The sequence below is a fragment of the Nerophis lumbriciformis genome, linkage group LG30 (genome assembly GCF_033978685.3).
Source record: "Nerophis lumbriciformis linkage group LG30, RoL_Nlum_v2.1, whole genome shotgun sequence".
NCBI lineage: Eukaryota > Metazoa > Chordata > Actinopteri > Syngnathiformes > Syngnathidae > Nerophis > Nerophis lumbriciformis.
The window spans coordinates 18122204-18141260 of NC_084577.2; the positions used below are offsets into that span (position 1 = coordinate 18122204).

Genomic DNA, 19057 nt, shown 5'->3' on the forward strand with positions numbered 1-19057 from the left:
TCAAGTTTTCATTATGGGGTATTGTCTGTAGAATTTTGAGGACGAAAAATGTATTCCATTTTGGAATAAGGCTGTAACAACAAAATATGGGAAAAAATTAAGTGCTGTGAGAAGTCGTTTTTGCTTTTGTTTAGTTAATGTGTACTATTGGCGTTTGTATGTAATAAAAGATAAAAAAGAAAGTAGTTTAAATATTGTGTTGATGTTACATTGTCAATAGCACTCACCATAAATACATTGAAAAATGTACTGGTAATTCATTGGATCAGTATTGATACGGCCGATCTCACTCATGTATGATCGACATCGACAACATAAAACCCTGATCAGAACATCCCTAGTACAGAGTTTGACTTCAAATGTTTAAGTTCTTATGTTCATAACCAGGCTTATGTGAGTTATCTATCGTGACTTTTTGGTAATCCAGGAACAAAAGCAGAGGGAGTACCTTGAGGAGATGCAGAGAGAGCTGTTGTCCAGCAGGGCGGAGCTGGACTCCATCAAGACCGTCATGACCTCGTCACAACAGGTCTGTCCTCACTCATTCATACAGTGATATTACATTATTACAAGTATCTTATCTGCTGTCCTTTTTATCATTGCTCTCCATCTTCTGAGTCACCAATGCTGACCTAATCACAAATGCGATGGAAACCCGGGGGCTACTATGATTCATAGTCATCTATCTGTCACTGTACATAGAGCTCAGATCACAAATTCATTTGGACTCCTTTCAGCTTTATTAAATATTTATAATATTAGAAATGTATCCTATTGCACTGCATCACAAAGATGGCTGTATCTATGGTGCAGTTGTAAATTCAGGGTTTATGATCCATATTGGATCATGCAGTGGGGTTATAAAGTCGTGGCCAGTGAGTGTTTACATAAGAACAAAGTTAATCAGTTTCGTTGTTATGGTGCATATGCAGTATTAAAACCACAGTAGGGGGCCCGGTGGAATGCTGTAACCATGCATGTCCACTTTTAGAATATTCTCACATATTTCCCTAGGTATTTAGCAATAATATCAGCTGATAATATAGGTTTTACATCAACTCTCTGACTCTGAGTACATTGGTGCAATCTAATTAGATCCAATACAAGAGCTGCTAAAAAATATTTTTAAAATTCTTACCTCATTTTGGACAGTTTTAGAGAGGTAATAATTCAACAATATTTACTCTTGTGGTTTAATTCTTCATTGGTGTAGAGCAAACCTGGGCAAATTAAGGCCAGAGGGCCGCATGCGGCCCGTTAAGCTTTTCAAGCTGGCCCGCCGGACATTCCCAAATAATTGTTTTAATCTTTAAGATGGGAACTGTAGCTGCCATTATGATGTGCAGTGATGTTTTCAAATTACTGGAAGTCTTGAACTATACAAAGTATTTAAATGGTTGGAATGTGCGCTTTTGCATTATATACTAGTTACTAGGGGTGTGGGAAAAAATCGATTCGAATTCGAATCATGATTCTCACGTTGTGCGATTCAGAATCGATTCTCATTTTTTAAAAATCGATTTTCTTATTTTAAAAAATATATATATATATATTGTTTTTTTAATTAATCAATCCAACAAAACAATACACAGCAATACCATAACAATGCAATCCAATTGCAAAACCAAACACGATCCAGCAACACTCAGAACTGCAATAAACAGAGCAATTGAGAGGAGACACAAACACAACACAGAACAAACCAAAAGTAGTGAAACAAAAATGAATATTATCAACAACTGTATCAATATTACCGTATTTTTCGGAGTATAAGTCGCACCGGAGTATAAGTCGCACCTGCCCAAAATGCATAATAAAAAAGGAAAAAAACATATATAAGTCGCACTGGAGCCCGGCCAAACTATGAAAAAAACTGCGACTTATAGTCCGAAAAATACGGTAGTTACAATTTCAACATAGCAGTAATTAAAAATCCCTCATTAACATTATCATTAGACATTTATAAAAAAAATTTAAAAAAAGAACAATAGTGTCACAGTGACTCATAATCATCATCTCATAAGCTTGACAACACACTGTGTCCAATATTTTCACAAAGATAAAATAAGTCATATTTTTGGTTCATTTAATAGTTAAAACAAATTTACATTATTGCAGTCAGTTGATAAAACATTGTCCTTTACAATTATAAAAGCATTTTACAAAAATCTACTACTCTGCTTGCATGTCAGCAGACTGGGGTAGACCCTGCTGAAATCCTATGTATTGAATGAATAGAGAATCGTTTTGAATCGGGAAAAAATCGTTTTTGAATCGGGAATCGTGTTGAATTGAAAGAAAATCGATTTTGAATCGAATCGTGACCCCTAGAATCGATATTGAATCGAATCGTGGGACACTCAAAGATTCACAGCCCCTACTAGTTACTATGGTAATCTAAGTCACAGCAGCTCAGACGAGGCACCAAGCAGTGTGGGTGGGGAGCGTTTCCACAGAGTGTTTCCAGAGCGGCCTGAAATGCAGGTGTCAGGGACAAACACGGAAGGAGATTTTTACAACAAAGTTCTGCAAGAAAAGTGATATTATTGCCATCCAAGCAACGTCTTTTTCATGGATGCCCCTGCTTATTTTAGCAAGACAATGCCAAGCCACATTCTGCACATGTCACAACAGCGTGGCTTTGGGTACTAAACTGTCCTGGCTGTACTCCAGACCTGTCTCCCATTGTATATGTACAAACATACATATACGCATACTGTACATATACACGTACTGTACATATACATTCACTGTACAAACATACATATACACATTCTGTACATATACAAGTACATATACATACATACACTCATGCACATAATCACGTTTCATCAAACATATACAGTATTAACATTGTTGCTCTAGGGGAAATTGGGTAACACATGGCACACTAACAAAGCTTAACCTATTATTACTATAAAAATCTACTACAGGTTAATATAGGTTGCTTCTCTTTCTTCCCCTCCATTCTTCTGCATTCTTTTGTATCTCTAGTTATCATTACGTATATGTATTGTTGCATTTGAACAACTGTATTGTTGATAATAGAGGTAAATTATTGGTATTGTTCATTATCAATAGCGCTATTTCTATTGGTATTTGTATTGGTCCCTGGGACCCCATTTTGAAAATTCCTAGCGCCAACACTGATGGAGTATTGGTGCGTGCAAAATAGCAGCAGGCGGCTGTGGCCTGCGGGCCGGTTCTAATACTATTTAAATATCATCCCGGGGGCCATAGATAATTCATTCGGGCCTTGACTTTGACACATAGGTTTTAGCCTATAGCGTACCATATTTACCTTTTTGTAAATGACTGACATGCAAGAGAAAAACAACCTTGTGTGCTAATTGGAAAACATTTAGATGTTACCTGACTGTCCTGCTTTGCACAATTAAACACGTAGCAGGACTGCTTGTATCAGAGATTTTAGATGCAAACCGATATCATCCGATACCTGTTTTTTTGCTTATATCAATATCGGATCGGGACACTCCTTTAAACATATGCTATTCTCTGTGGTGTTTTAGGTTTAGAATTATTTTATTTCGAGTAGGTGACATACTGCAGCTTCAATAAGGTCGGAATTCATGCAGACTTCCAGAGGTTTGCCTGTTCCCTTTCCCACTCATCCATCTTTCAGCCTCCCACTCAATCTTTCTATTTTTGAAGCCAATCCTCGTTAACTCTTCATCCATCTTGCTAATCTGCACAGTCACATACACACCCTCATTTTATTTCTTGTGTGCCTGCAGTGTAGGATCTCCTTATGCGGTGCCCCTAAGAATACATTTATATATTTTTTTCCCCACATTTTTCCTTTTTATGTCGTTAAATGCCATGAGCTCACGCCACAGAGTTCTGAACTGTGTTGACGACCCCCTTTAGACGCACAAACTTCCTGCACACAGGATCTGGCGAAAGGTCACACTGTTGCCATAGTTTGCGTTGCCAAGTTGCACAACTACAACTTGGCTTTTTTGTGTTAGATTGTGGACATGACCTCCACTCAAACTCTTTTGGTGACCATCTGCCAAGTGGTGAACTAGAACAAGGCTTTGTTGTTAACGTTGGAGGTCACTTGTGTCATAAATTACAACATTTTGACAGGTCACGGCCGCCGCATATTGTTCTAATCATGGCTTCCTAACTAATCGCGCTGCTGCTCAATTGTTTACTTGCCCTGTATTTTCAACACACCCTTCATTTTTATTGTTTTGTAGTCAAGCGAGGCTCTCGGCACGCAGCTGGCTGCCCTGGAATCTGAGAAAGCGGCACTGGTCGAGTCCTTGTCCAAAACAGAGACGGAGCTGGCCATTCGGGGGGAGGACCTTGAGCTTGTTCAAACCTCATTGGCCAGTGAGAGGGAGAGCGGCGTGAAGACTGCAGAAGCCCTACAAAATCAGCTCAACGATAAGGTCAGAGGTCCTCCTCAGGGAATTAAGAGTGTTTAAGAAATTTGGGGGATTTTTATTCTTTTCGACTTTTTTTTCCTCAAATCTTTCAAAAACCAATTCTTTTTGAGAACCACTTACCATTGTTTCGATTCCTGGGATTCATTTGCCACTTTTGTTAACACTTTTGTTAAGCCTTATCGATTCCTGTGGCCACACAAGACGGCACCACGCAAGGCGCCGATGGCAGCACAAATTCCTCATTCACAATCCTTATTTGAGACGAGAACATACAGTGGAACCTTGATTTACGAACTATTTGATCGAGCCACTTATGCCTCTGTTTGTGAACCATGTCTTTGTGTACATTCATTTTTCTCCGTCTGGCAGCCATTTTGTGCATGCTTGTGTTGAAGAGATTGCCAAAGCGGGCTTCGACTTAGACTTACACAAACTTTAATGATCCACAAGGAAAATTGTTCCACACAGTAGCTCAATTACAAAGGATGGAAAGGATAATGCACACAAGGGCACAAAAAGTGGGCGAAAACAAAAGGTATAAAGTAGACTAAAAATGTACCATAGTAGCAATATAATTGAATTGAATTGATTTGAATTGAATTGATTTGAATTTATATATTTTTATTTCAAATATGCATAAAAACAAGAGCAAGCCTGATCCAATACAGTGCTACAGCCTTAACAGCCATTATAATAAAATGAAAACAATGGAAAATAAAAATGAGCATTGGACTTTCTTTTTTTTTTTTTTTCTTTTTTTTTTTTTACATATTTGAAAAGGAGTGAGAAGAAGTTTACACTTAATTAATCCCCCCCCTTTTCTTTAAATCATAAATTACTCTGAGCTAGAACTACCTGTTCACTCTATGTACAAACTTAATGAACTTCTATATACATACATTATAGATATATACATACATATGCACACTACACACATACATAGCCACACCATTACCACTAGTGATCATGGAAATGGTATCCTGCCACCATAGCAGCACCACTGCCTCAGCCCCATACTCTTCTGTAACACAAACAACCCAATATCAAAGCCCTTCTTCATCTCTGTACCTCCGAAATACCATGTACCTATACTTCCTTTTAAACTGGTTTATGTTTAGACATTGCTTTAACTCCACATTCAAACTATTGCATAGTAGCAATATAAATATAACATATATACGTTAGGTCAGGAAAAAACACAGAGGCTATTTCATCCCTACAAGCCTGCTTCGCAGGTTTCCCTGCTCGCCAGGGGATTTTATTGAAGTGTCTGTGGCTGATATATATATATATATATATATATATATATATATATATATCCGCTTATCCGAGGTTGGGTCGCGGGGGCAGCAGCCTAAGCAGGGAAGCCCAGACTTCCCTCTCCCCAGCCACTTTGTCCAGCACCTCCCGGGGGATCCCGAGGTGTTCCCAGGCCAGCCGGGAGACATAGTCTTCCCAACGTGTCCTGGGTCTTCCCCGTGGCCTCCTACCGGTTGGACGTGCCCTAAACACCTCCCTAGGGAGGCGCTCGGGTGGCATCCTGACCAGATGCCCGAACCACCTCATCTGGCTCCTCTCGTGTGTATATATATATATATATATAGGGTACATTACATGGGGGGTGTGGCCATTGGGACACAGTAGTGCCTTGTTTCTGTACCGGCATGATGAGACCAGTTCGTTGTGTTTGTTTAAAGTGGACATGCTGGGGTGGTATATAATAAAAACAATTTCTTTCAGGCACAGGCACAAACATTTTTTATAACATTTTGCAACAGTTATTTTTGATGATTCCCTGATTCTATGATTCTGGATTCCTGTTTATATGCTATCTTTCGCACTAGCTAGTACCTTTGCTCCCCGTGCGATCGGCACGCGTCTCTTTGGTTTATATCTTGTATTTTTCTGGGATTATGGACAATGAATCATATTCTTACCTGCACCTTGCCTACGGAGTTCCTGCTGCATCTTGGGAGAACGACCCGCGCATAAAGTATCATTGGTATTTGACAATATTTAAATTGAACATGTAAAAACTCTCTTAGGAAAAAAAGAATCATTCCATTCGGAATAACACAACTAAAGTTATGGCTAAAAATAGAGCAAGAATTTACCCGAAACGACAATAACGTCCCCAATATACTTTACTGGTTAATGAAGCGTATGAAGCTCAAATGTAGGCGTGAATATATTTTTTTATTAGTGTGTTTTTGTTGGTGTTCCATGAATAGTCACTTGTGTAGTGATGGTCAATTCTGCTCCATAGGAGAGCAGGGAGCAGGCGTTAGAGAGTCAGCTGGTAGCGGCACGCTGGTCCAGTCTGCAGGGAGCTGTGGAAGAGGCAGAGAGGATCATCCAAGACTCACTCGCCCAGATCGACGACCCGGCACACATCAGCTGCACCAGCTCAGCAGGTTGTGTCACGTCCGCTTTGGGAGTGTAATTAATGGCGAGCGTGTGTAGTAAATGTGCTATAATACGTACCTCTACAGACTACTTGGCATCCAGATGTCAAGCCTCTTTAGACTGTGTGGACAAGCTCCATACTGCCAGAGACGCCTTCCTGGCTGACGACACAGGTAAAATACAGTATACTTGCATGAAATTTGCTAAACATTTGTGAGATTTATGTTTTGTGTGTGCCTATTTTTTTTTTGCACAGGTGTTTTTCATTTGCTTAAAGTGGTAACCCAATGTGGACACCTAGTGGGCGACACCATTGTTCAGGGCAGTGCCACCTCTCACATGGTGCCTGTGGAACAGGCTGATGGTAAACTGTGTGTGTGTGTGTGTGTGTGTGTGTGTGTGTGTGTGTGTGCGTGTGCGTGGGTGTGTTTTCTCTTGTATTTTTACCCTTCTTGAGACGTCAACAAGGAAAGGTACCTTCCATATGAGGACCGGTGAACAATTAGTGCTTGCCCAGCCCCCACCGCCACCCCCTCAAAAAAAAAGTTTTCCCAATTTCAACATGTAATATGCCTTTTAAAAAGAAAACCAGACTTTTAGATAAGCAATATTGTATGAAAACAATACAATAGAATGTACCACTAGCAACTACAGTAGTTTATTAAGTAATGTAATAATGTACAGCATTTACCTTGGAGAGTTGACTTCCACGGTATCTCCTTCCAGCTGATTCTCCGTCAAACTCACCATCAGCAGCTTTTCCATTTTTTATGGATACATGTCTGCCTGATGTTAGATATCATTTCAAAAGCCTTGGCTGGCGTTATACTCATTCTGCTTCAGTATGGTGCAGGCGAGCAGTGACACGCTAAAATTCCTTCACTAAGTTAGTGATGCGCTCAGCAATGTTCATGATCATTTCTTTCTTTAATTCAATAAATATCATCCACTTCTTCTTCAGGGCTTTATCCTTAACTTCCTTCCTTCCCATGTTTGAAAAACAAAGTTTTGTCCATCTCTAGCTATAAGCTAATGCTTGCGAGTAAAACAGGATGTTTGGACGAACCTTACTGGCTTCACTGTAACATTTGCTAAGCCAACTAATAGCAGGGATGCTTGTAACTCAGATATTTGCTTGTAACCTAAGCATAAAATTAGCCGAGAGACTGTTCTTATCGCCAAACACTTAAGTTGAGGTGCCAATGTACTTAAAAAGTTAGTATACTATGTGTTACTATGTCGATATGGACACAACAGAATACAATTTGGGGAACAAGCTTGTAGTGGTCAGAAGAGGTGACAAAGGTGAACGACTTTAATACGGGGAACAGAACAGGTGGCTGACAATGTGAGATATTGCCAGCTGTTGTGTAAGGGATAGAAGATCCACGTATAGGTTTCAACTTTGCACTGTACGTGTGGCCTGCAACACGGGATCTTTATGTAGCAACTGTTTGAAGTACATATAAATGTCCCTGTGTGATATCACCTTTCAAATAATGACTATGAACACTTTACCTTGTAATAAAATAACCCGATGTTGCTGCTGAGAAGAATACTGTTGGAGCCACAGGAAGCTAAAACATGTCAAAATAATGTTTTATATTTGTATTCTTTTTTGTGGTGTTTTTTTTGCTTCTAATACGTGCGTCCTATGGCAGTTCTGTCAGAAAGCGTGAAGGCGTGTGGGACAGAGGCGCTGGTTCTGCTGGGCCACATGAAGAAGCGGGAGAGCCTGACGACGGCAGACAACAGCAAGCTGAAGGCGACTCTCCAAACCATGCTGGCCTCTGCAGAGGTTGGTGCATCCTCGACGGCGACTACAACTACAAAAATTGATGAACTCACCAGTCTTGAAAATTTTTTATTTAGTTGTTTAGATTTGTAGGAAAAAAACAGGTTAGATACATGACAAAACTATAAGTCATTTCAAACCTCAACTTTCTGGCTTTAAGAAACACTAAAATAAATCCAGAATATAAATTGTGGTAGTTAGTAACAGTTTAATTTTTAGATCAAGCAGAGTTAAAATAGTCTGGAATCACTCAATAATTCTGAGGAAAAAAAATAATTATGGAATCATGAAAAACAAATAATGTGTCAATACACCACTAATATGTTGTTGCAATACAGTTGGCTTTTAGAACAGCTTGTGAACAAGTGACGAACAGTAACTCTTCATTGATCTGATCTGTTGTCAGATCAGATTTGTAGGTTAGAGTCTTGTCATGGACCATTTTCTTCAATTTCCACCACAGATTTTACATTGGATTGAGATCTGGACTATTTGCAGGCCATGGCATTGACCTTATTTGTCTTTCTTCAAGTTAAGCTTTTGCAGTTTTTGCTCTATTGCAAGATGTGTTATCTTGAAAAATGATGTCATCATCCGCAAACGTTCTTTCGAATGATGGAATAAGAAAAGTGTCCAAAATGTAAACGTGTGCATTTATTGAAGATGTAATGACAGCCGTTTTCCCAGTGCTATTACCTGACATGCAGCCCCATATCATCAATGATTGTGGAAATGTGCATGATATCTTCAGGCAGTCGTCTTTATAAATCTCATTGGAACGCCACCAGTCAAAAATTCCAGCATCATCACCTTTCCCAATGCAGATTCACTATTCATCACTAAATATGACTTTCATCCAGTCATCCATAGTCCACGATTGCTTTTCCTTAGCCCATTGAAACCTTGTTTTTTTCTGGTTGTTGTTTTGTTAGTTCAGCTTTTTTGTATTTAAATCCCATTTCCTTCCGGCGGTTTCCTACAGTTCAGTTACAAAGGGTGACTCAGGTTTCCGCCTTTTCCTTCTTCATTTGTTTTGCTTTGCATTTTCCTTTTTCAAGATACACTGCTTGTCTTGACACTTTGATGTTTTCCATAGTGTACCGGTATGCTTGCCTTTTACAACCTTCCCATGTTGTTTGTACTTGGTCCAGATTTTAGACAAAGCTGACTGTGGACGATCAACATATTTTGCAACATGGCGTGACCATTTAAAAAGTTTGATAATCCTATCCTTGGTTTCAATTGACATCTTTTGTGTTGGAGTCATGATTCATGTCAATCCACCTGGTGCAACAGCTCTCCAAGGTGTGAACGCTCCTTTTTAACTGCAGACTAATGAACACATTTATTCTGATGCAGGTGTTAGCTTTGATAGTGATTCCGTATTGTTTCCACTCTGCTTTGTTTAAAAATTAAACTGATACAGATTATCACAATTTATAGTCTTTAATTATTTTAGTGTTTCTTAAAGACATTTGGGCAGCACAGTGGCAGAGAGGTTAGTGCATCTGCCTCACAATACGAAGGTCCTGAGTAGTCTTGGGTTCAATCCCGGGCTCGGGATCTTTCTGTGTGGAGTTTGCATGTTCTCCCCGTGACTGCGTGGGTTCCCTCCGGGTACTCCGGCTTCCTCCCACCTCCAAAGACATGCACCTGGGGATAAGTTGATTGGCAACACTAAAATTGGCCCGTGAGTGTGAATTGTTGTCTGTCTATCTGTTGGCCCTGCGATGAGGTGGCGACTTGTCCAGGGTGTACCCCGCCTTCCGCCCGATTGTAGCTGAGATAGGCTCCAGAGCCCCCCGTTACCCCAAAAGGGAATAAGCGGTAGAAAATGGATGGATGGATGGATGGATAAAGACATTTGAAATGACGATAGTTTGTGTCATGTCTGTCATCTGCTTTTTGAATGGACATCGTCCCAAGTCTGCCGATACCATCATTTTCTTCTACAACTAACACGGTCTTTCACTTTGGATTCAGAAACTACGACCTCGGGGTTTGGAGCTGCAGCAGGGGGAGCTGGGCGATCTTGTGGAGCAGGAAATGGCGGCCACATCTGCAGCTGTGGAGTCGGCTGCTGCCCGGATAGAGGTGATTATGTTTAGTGTGGTGTCTGTGGTTTCTGTGGAAGATGCGTGTGCAGCCCGATTGACTTTAACGTTCTCAACAGGAAATGCTCAACAAGTCTCGGGCAGTTGATACAGGCATCAAGATGGAGGTCAATGAGAGGTAATCTCTTTTTTTTTGTTTCAAAACTGAGTGGGTTATTATCTATTTTCCAGGAAATGCCTCCAACTTCAAAAAGATGGTATTAATATTATCATCAGGTTTATTTTAGCACATGTGAACTAGTGCTCTGGTAAAAAGACCACCCACATGTTTCTAAACCAAAACACAATCAAAGGCAGCTTGTGTGCTTAGTGTTGACCACCACCTTGACAATTCAGTCTGTAAAACATAATTCTGATTTGATGAAGAACATAAAATATTGTCATCGGCACTCCTTTCTGCTCCATGACAGCAGGGACATAACTGTGTTTTTCACCTGGTGTGTACCACAAAACGGTCTTTAATCCTTCCTAAAATGCACTATTAAGTATGAGAAATAGCTTTGTCACACAACAGTACATGCATCAGCTGTCACGCTCACATTTGTGGCAATTGTGCGATGAATTTCATCACTTTGACCACAGAATGTGACAACTGTTTGCCAGGCAATGTTTCATGCATTTGTAAACATACACACGTTAAGTACAATGCTGAATTTCTATGCTTCTTTAGTTGTTTTTTTTTTTACATCTCTGTGGGTATCGTCATCATTCACTACGTTCCCATGCACTTGATTAAATTGATTTCTCAAATAGTTCTGCTCTAAAGAAGGATCCTACAACCCACGGAAACACCCAAATCTGATCATGTTTGTTTTTTGAGATACTGGACTAACACGCCTAGATTATACGATTGGAAACCAGGGGCCGTATTTATCAAGCGTCTTAGAGTGCCATTTTACACTTAAGTCCTGAGAATTTGCGAAATTTAGTCCTACTCTCAAACTTAAGAATAAAAGCTATTTATCAACTTTCTTAAGTCTAAGAATCACTCCAACTCTCCACGATATTTAAGAGACCTTCAGAGGTGTCCTACGTGGTTAGGAGTTGCCAGCGGGGGATGGCACTGAGGCGAGAGAGACGTTCGCGAACGTTCAGGGAGCGGAATGTTGTCCTGGCTTTGTTTGATGACGAGCAGCTGATCAAACGGTATCGTTTAGACAGAGCGGGTATTGTTTTTGTCACAGATTTATAATAAGTGGCGTCATCTCATCAGCAACATCACACAGCAGAACTAAAGGTCATCACAATGCTTCGATATCTCGCCACTGGGAAAATGAATTGGAAAGAAAAGGAAACATTTATTTTTGATTCATTGCCAATATTGTTTGTTTGTTTTGTATTATTTTGTAGTTTATTGTCAAAATATACACTCCCATTGTCCACTTAAATATTTCTAAGATATTTCTTTATTCTTAGACTAGGGATTCCCTTCCGTGATTGGTAATTTCTATGGACACAGAAATGACGTCACCTAAAATTCCGTTTACGGCACATAGTAATGTCGTAATTCAGCTCTGAGTGTGACACTTAAGATTCAGTCCTACACTTCGCTGAAAGTGTGAGTAAGACGCTTGATAACTAACTTTTAAGTGCAGCGTTCACCGAAGAATTTCTTTACTCATAAGCATACTTGCCAACCTTGAGACCTCCGATTTCGGGAGGTGGGGGTTGGGGGGTGAAGGCGTGGTCGGGGGTGGGGCGGGGCGTGGTTAAGAGGGGAGGAGTATATTGACAGCTAGAATTCACCAAGTCAAGTAATTCATATATATATATATATATATACATCCTGAAAATATGCAAACAAACTGTGTTTAGATAATTGATACTTCAAACTTGCATAAATAAATCTTAAGGAATATAACATAACTTGGCTTCTGAGAGCTTCAAAATGTAATGAATAAAATGTTAAAGTTGTTGATAAACAAGCAATTATTTTAATAATTAAATGTGGTCATTTTAAATGAATTATTATGATAATTTAAAATGAATTATTTCAAATATGTTTATTTTAATGTATAATTCTAATGCCTGGATGTAATAAGGAGTCAGAAAAAATACAAATAAAAATACAATTAATTTTGATGTTTTTAGCAAAATATAATAAACATTTATTTAGTTTTTTGTTTTTTTTAAATTAATAAATATATTTATTTTTAGGTAAGATAAACATAATAATACAATTTATCTCTCGTCTGGATGATTTAGGTCTTGTCAACCTGTTGTCCTCCCGTCGTGAAAAAAGGCTGTCCTCACTCAGGTCCGCATGGAGCTGGAGGGGGCGTGGCCTCCAGCTTCGGCTGAAAATCGGGAGATTTTCGGGATTATATTTGTCCCGGGAGGTTTTCGGGAGAGGCGCTGAATTTCGGGAGTCTCCCGGAAAATTCGGGAGGGTTGGCAAGTATGCTCATAAGTCAACTCTTAGCAGACTTCTTAGGAGTAATTCTAAGACGCTTGATAAATACGGCCCCAGATCTTTCGAGTAGGCGGGGGCTGCCGGTGAGGACCCTTCGTAATCGCGTATGCGCTAGTCTCAATGCACAGGTACCATTTAAAAAAAAAAAAAAAAAAAAATTTAAAAAACGATTGTAATGAAGAGGAGAATTTTCTTCACAAATTAAAAGAACATAACATTTTCAAGTGCATCAATGGGAGAAAAGAATAAAGAGATTTATTGAAGAAAGTAGCTAAGAAAACACGGCTTCACAAATGAGATGATAGAGAATGAAGCAGGTATAAAAAAGAGGAATAATAAAGCGTACACAAACCTCTTCACGCAGCATTTATGCACTCCAAACTGATTACCAATAACTCTGTATTCCTCACAACTGCAAAGCTAGTCCAGAACAATAGCAACCTTCATGTGGAACAGTATCGACCCTGGCACGAACGGTCTTTTCCTTCGGATTTAAAACTCCTTCAATCAATCCACAGAGCCTTACGAATTAACTCGGAGACATTCGAAAGTTTTGTTTCCGTTATTCTCCGTTCGAAAATTCCTTCGAAACAACTCATCTCTCCATCCTCCATGGACTCCGAGACCTCCTTAGTTGTAGTGTCATGTTCGTAGCGCATATCAAATATAATTTCTTGATGCCGTCTGATATTTAACATCAGAGATGTAATATTTTTAATATGTGCCAATATTACAGTGGACATCAGATACAACAGAGTGAGGCCGCTGACTTGTAAGCAGCCGCAGATGCCCTGTTTTGGTGTGACGTCATAGGACAACCGGAAAAGCAAGACATTAATCTGCACTAAACTGAAATAAGCCCCCCGCCCCCACATGGCGTATGACCAACAATCGCATTAGAGAAAGTGCATAGACACTCGGACTTCACACGTAGGTGTTAAAATACAAAAAAAACTGACTATTTGAGAGTTAAACAATTTTAATTTATAGTGTAATTGGATTGATTTAATCAGGGTTTCTTGACCATAGGGCCCATTGTTGGGCCGCGAGTGCCCCCTACAGGGTCGCCAAAAAATATCTGCTTTTCAGCTGTGGTCTGTAGCGGTACTCAGTTGTAATACACTTGTCCACCACCTGTGGCAGTAATGACAATAACCAACATACAGGAGAAGTCTGGAAATTAAGTCATAGATGAGTTTATTTAGCGCAAAAATTACGACTAAAGTGGTAAAGCTGTATTTTAATTTTCACTTTAATTTTATTGACCGTTTAGTTAAGAAACATATTCATTATTAATTTCCATCCATCCATACATTTTCTACCGCTTGTCCATTTCGGGGTTGCGGGGGGTGCTGGAGCCTATCTCAGCTGCATTCGGGTGGTAGGACCCTGGACAAGTTGCCACCTCATCTACTTTATTTATTTTAGCACAACATAATTGTATGTAAATGTATTTTTGTCAGTTATTTGTGTCCCTTCTTTTGTAGTATGGTTTGCTTGGTACTTATTTTTCTAATCAGCCTGACCTAAGCCTAAGGTTTATGTGTTAAATGAATAATAATCTTTTGATTAACACATGGTTTCATATCATATGACAAGGTTGTACACTGTAAGTAGGTTAGATATAATTGTTGACTACAATGAAGATCAAGAGTAAGATTACTAATTCAGTGTTATTATTTAAGTTGGCTCAAGGCTTCTCTGTAGTGGAAAAGTTGGGCCCAAGGTCAAAAAGGTTAAGAACCCCTGGATTAAGTCAGTTCCAAAATTCTGCTCTGTCGCCCCCTGCAGGATCCTAGCGTCGTGTACAGATCTGATGACGGCCATCAAGAAGCTTGTTCTTTCTTCCAAAGATCTGCAAAGGGACATAGTAGAGAGTGGGAGGGTAGGTAATGTTTTATCTCCCGCTTTTTAAGAGTATGGTGGTTGACTGAAGATGCTTTATTAATGGTAAACAGCAATAATATAATACACCTTTGTCATTTTGGTTTTATGAAAAGTTGACTGGTGGAAGGGTTTGTAAAGAAGAAAGGGTCTCCAAATTTAGCACCACCGAAAAACATGTATTTGATGAATAGAATAGAATCCCTTGAGTGTTATAGAGTCAACAAAATTAAGTGTCGTCCATTAGTACAAAATGCAAATAAAAATACCTAAAATATAAATAATCAGCAAAACAGACACACTCCCTCTCTTAAAAAATATTGCCTGTAAAATATTGCACAGATGTTATTGCAAGAGTTCAGAATTTAAATTTAAATTTAACTGGCTCCACACCACAGGATGTTGAATTGGAATTACAGGAAGTGGAATTAAATTCTTTAAAGCCAACTAAGAGGAAACATTTACAATAAATTCAACACAATTTACCTCCATTTTGAATATATTTTGGGAAATCCCAACAGTTTACATTATTTGAAAGCTATAAAAATCCCCAAAATAATAATAATAATAATAATTAAAAAAAACGTGTGAAATAAGTAACAGAGTCGTGTATGGAATATACTGCTTGATATGTAATATATATATACAGTATTTGTAGAGTTCAAAAATGTAATCGTATTTTGGCCATAGCTCACTTGTAATCGCAGAAAGATAGATGTTTTTTTAATCTTTAGTAAGTACCTTTAGACAGATTATTCTCAAGTTTTTATTATTATCAACATGGTACTGGACAATTTATTAAACATTATACTTTTTAAATCGCTCAACACAAAATGGACACACACGCACACACACTTTTTTTTCACACACACAATGCTTACTACGTCTCACACAGGCTCTCTTAAAAAAAATAAAAAATACTATAATTGACAGTAAAACATTAATTGTTGAATATTTTGAATCAATTTAAAATTGTAATAAAAAATTATTGCAATTTGGATGTGAATCTATTTTGCCAGCACCCCTCATATATTTACAGTTTATAATGGATATGCATGATTTTGGAATACGCCAATTTTATCATTCGGAATTTAAATTCTACATCTTTTAAAGGGGAACTGCACTTTTTTAAAAATGTTGCCTATCGTTCACAATCATTATGAAAAACATGACGAAGTATGTTATTAAATTTTTTTTTTTGCATTCTAAATATCAAATAAATGCGATCAACAGTTTGCATACAATGGAGTCTTTGGGAGCCGCGCAATTCAGCTTACAAAAACATCCAAACACCTCCATTGAGGTTTTTTATACATGCTGTGAGTGTATATCTAATGTAATAACAGGCACATTTATAATAACATTTAATATTTACATATTTTGATAATTTCAAACATATGCGGCGCATTAATTTAAAAAACGCATCATTTTATTTTCTTCAGTACTGATTATAACTCACTGCAGACTTCATGAGAGCCAACAAGCATTATAAAACAGCATTTACTGTACAATGTCTGCTGTCATTAGGATGCCGAATGCTCGGATGTTAATAACTTAATATATTCCCATTTAAATGAAGAATGTCTCATAATCGTCACGAACAAATGGGGTGTGGAGCGGGGGAAAACTTGTGTCTTTTTTTTTTCTCTCTTCGTTCTCGCCAGCCAAATAGCTGTCAAATTGTCCCAACTTGTCTGAATACCAACTCAGACGTCTAATGTCCAGATGAGATGCATGATAAACTTACAGGGAGCAGGGAAGCGAGGAAACAGCAGACTACTCGGTGATGTAAACATAGGGACACTCAGTATTGATAATGGTGCCGCTATAAATAGTTCGTCTGCGTTAGGGCTTATAATAACAATATCACTAATACTTGTTTAATATTCAAGTCATGAAATGTAAATGTTGCATTGTTGGTGCTTTTTCAATGTTTTTTATTGGATTTTATGGGCGCAATAGAGGATCTCCCATTGGCTGTGCTGTAAGCAGACTTTTATTTACAAGTTAAAATGCATTTAAATAAAACCCACCAGGCAAAATTCCGAAAAAAAAGTTATGTTCCCCTTTAACCTATAAAGGCCTTAGTGGCCACATGTGTGGACAGCACCTTTTAGCTCTTATTTCCAAAATTGTGCACACTACTGAATTGGGGTCTTATGCCGACATATGGACACTTATACTGCTATCTGGTGGTGTCAGAAGAGTATAACATACAATGGAATTTGGAAAAAAAAAAGTGTAAAAATAAAAATTAGCATGTCACTACAGATGAAGTACACATTTGTGTACTTAAGGACTAAGTACATCATGTCAAAAGATGATTTTTAGTTTTTATTCTAATTAGGGTCCAATAAGCCCAAATAGCAAAGAGAAAAAAAGAAAAAAAAAGCATCTAAACAAACAGCATGGGCCTTAAGAGGTTCATTTGAATATGAAAGTAAATTCTTCTTTCTGTTTGCAACCTTAATTCAACTGTAATTTGGGAATGATTCTGTTTGATATTTTGCACAAGCCTGCAGTTTAATCAAAACATTTACAAATGTAGGAGATAATGCAATAATAACCCTAATGAGGATAAGCATTATAGAAGAAGAATGGATGTGGGAATATATTTAATGTCATAAATCAATTAGTACAGCAATTCAATTTACTAACTAGACCAGGGGTCGGCAACCTTCAGCATACAAAAAGCCGTTTTAGCCCATTAACCACCAAATAAAACCCACATAGAGCCGCAAACTCTGTTTGATCCCTAAAATGACAATAACACCACTTATAGTTTCATTACACTTATGCTATAGCGTTTATGAAATCAAACACCAGACAGAAAATGACTCACCAAGTATTTTTGCTCTAATCAGCTTTCTGCAGCAGTTCCAAAACTGCTCTTTTTCAGTCATGTCCAGCTGTGTATTTTTACCGCAAATGCTCTGGGTTTGTTCTTTGATTTTTGTTGTTGTTTGCTATTTTCTCCCCACATACTAAAATCACACAGGTGAACCAGCCTCCTCCATAGTGGCAGGAAAATAATCTGTCCATGTAGCATGGAATGTTCCATTTTCTTCAGAAATTGTTCTCTTTTTTGATCCGAAGATAAAGTGAAGTGAATTGTATTTATATAGCGCTTTTCTCTAGTGACTCAAAGCACTTTACATAGTGAAACCCAATATTTAAGTTACATTTAAACCAATGTGGGTGGCACTAGGATCACTTGGGTAAAGTATCTTGCCCAAGGACACGACAAGAACGAGGATGGCAGAAGCGGGAATCGAACCTGGAACCCTCAAGTTGCTGGCATGACCACTCTACCAACTGAGCCACGCAGCTCGATGACGCATAGGTGATGTGATGTACAATTTCGATCGACAAAATATTAAAATACGTCTTATTTTTGTATAACAAGATCACCAAACTCTCCAAAATAACTATTGTTACATTCAAATAAACTAAAAAAATAAAATAAAATGATTCAAATTTAAGTAGCCATTATTTATTGACATTTTGTTTAAAAGGCAAGTCAAAGGGAGGCATGATGTTGCATGTTGCAGACCCCTGAACTAGACCAATACAGTGGGTTTATTGATTTTCTTAAAAAAAACAATAATGGACATGAGCGATCTGTATTTTGTCCACCAGGGAGCAGCATCCACTAAGGAATTTTATGCCAAAAACTCCCGCTGGACAGAGGGCCTGATATCTGCCTCCAAGGCAGTCGGCTGGGGCGCAACTGTCATGGTGTAAGTATTAAGTAACCACCCTCACCTGTGTTGCTAAGTTACCTTAAGCACCTGTTTAAATTCCTTCATGTGTGCCGTGCTGATCTCAGCAGGACATAAAGAGAAAATGCAAGACGATGTACAGCGTTGCATAGTGAACGTGTCTTGTGTTTTGCACCGTCACTGCAGCGATGCGGCTGATCTGGTGGTGCAGGGCAAAGGGAAGTTTGAGGAGTTGATGGTGTGTTCTCATGAAATCGCTGCCAGCACCGCACAGCTTGTTGCGGCTTCTAAGGTGGGCGTGGTCAAAT

The 19057-nt window shown here is 38.6% G+C and overlaps 1 protein-coding gene across 3 annotated transcripts in view; it reads left to right on the plus strand.

Annotated features, from left to right (window-relative positions):
- Window positions 1–19057, plus strand: part of hip1 (huntingtin interacting protein 1) — a 128527-nt gene that overhangs the window by 98730 nt on the left and 10740 nt on the right. For all 3 annotated transcript variants that reach the window (XM_061925691.2, XM_061925692.1, XM_061925693.2), the window contains 11 exons: window positions 428–529; window positions 4224–4418; window positions 6682–6829; window positions 6908–6994; window positions 7078–7185; window positions 8483–8619; window positions 10600–10710; window positions 10790–10848; window positions 14935–15028; window positions 18667–18767; window positions 18936–19041. In XM_061925691.2, the coding sequence (XP_061781675.1) occupies window positions 428–529; window positions 4224–4418; window positions 6682–6829; window positions 6908–6994; window positions 7078–7185; window positions 8483–8619; window positions 10600–10710; window positions 10790–10848; window positions 14935–15028; window positions 18667–18767; window positions 18936–19041 (1248 nt within the window). The remainder of the gene's footprint in view (window positions 1–427; window positions 530–4223; window positions 4419–6681; window positions 6830–6907; window positions 6995–7077; window positions 7186–8482; window positions 8620–10599; window positions 10711–10789; window positions 10849–14934; window positions 15029–18666; window positions 18768–18935; window positions 19042–19057) is intronic.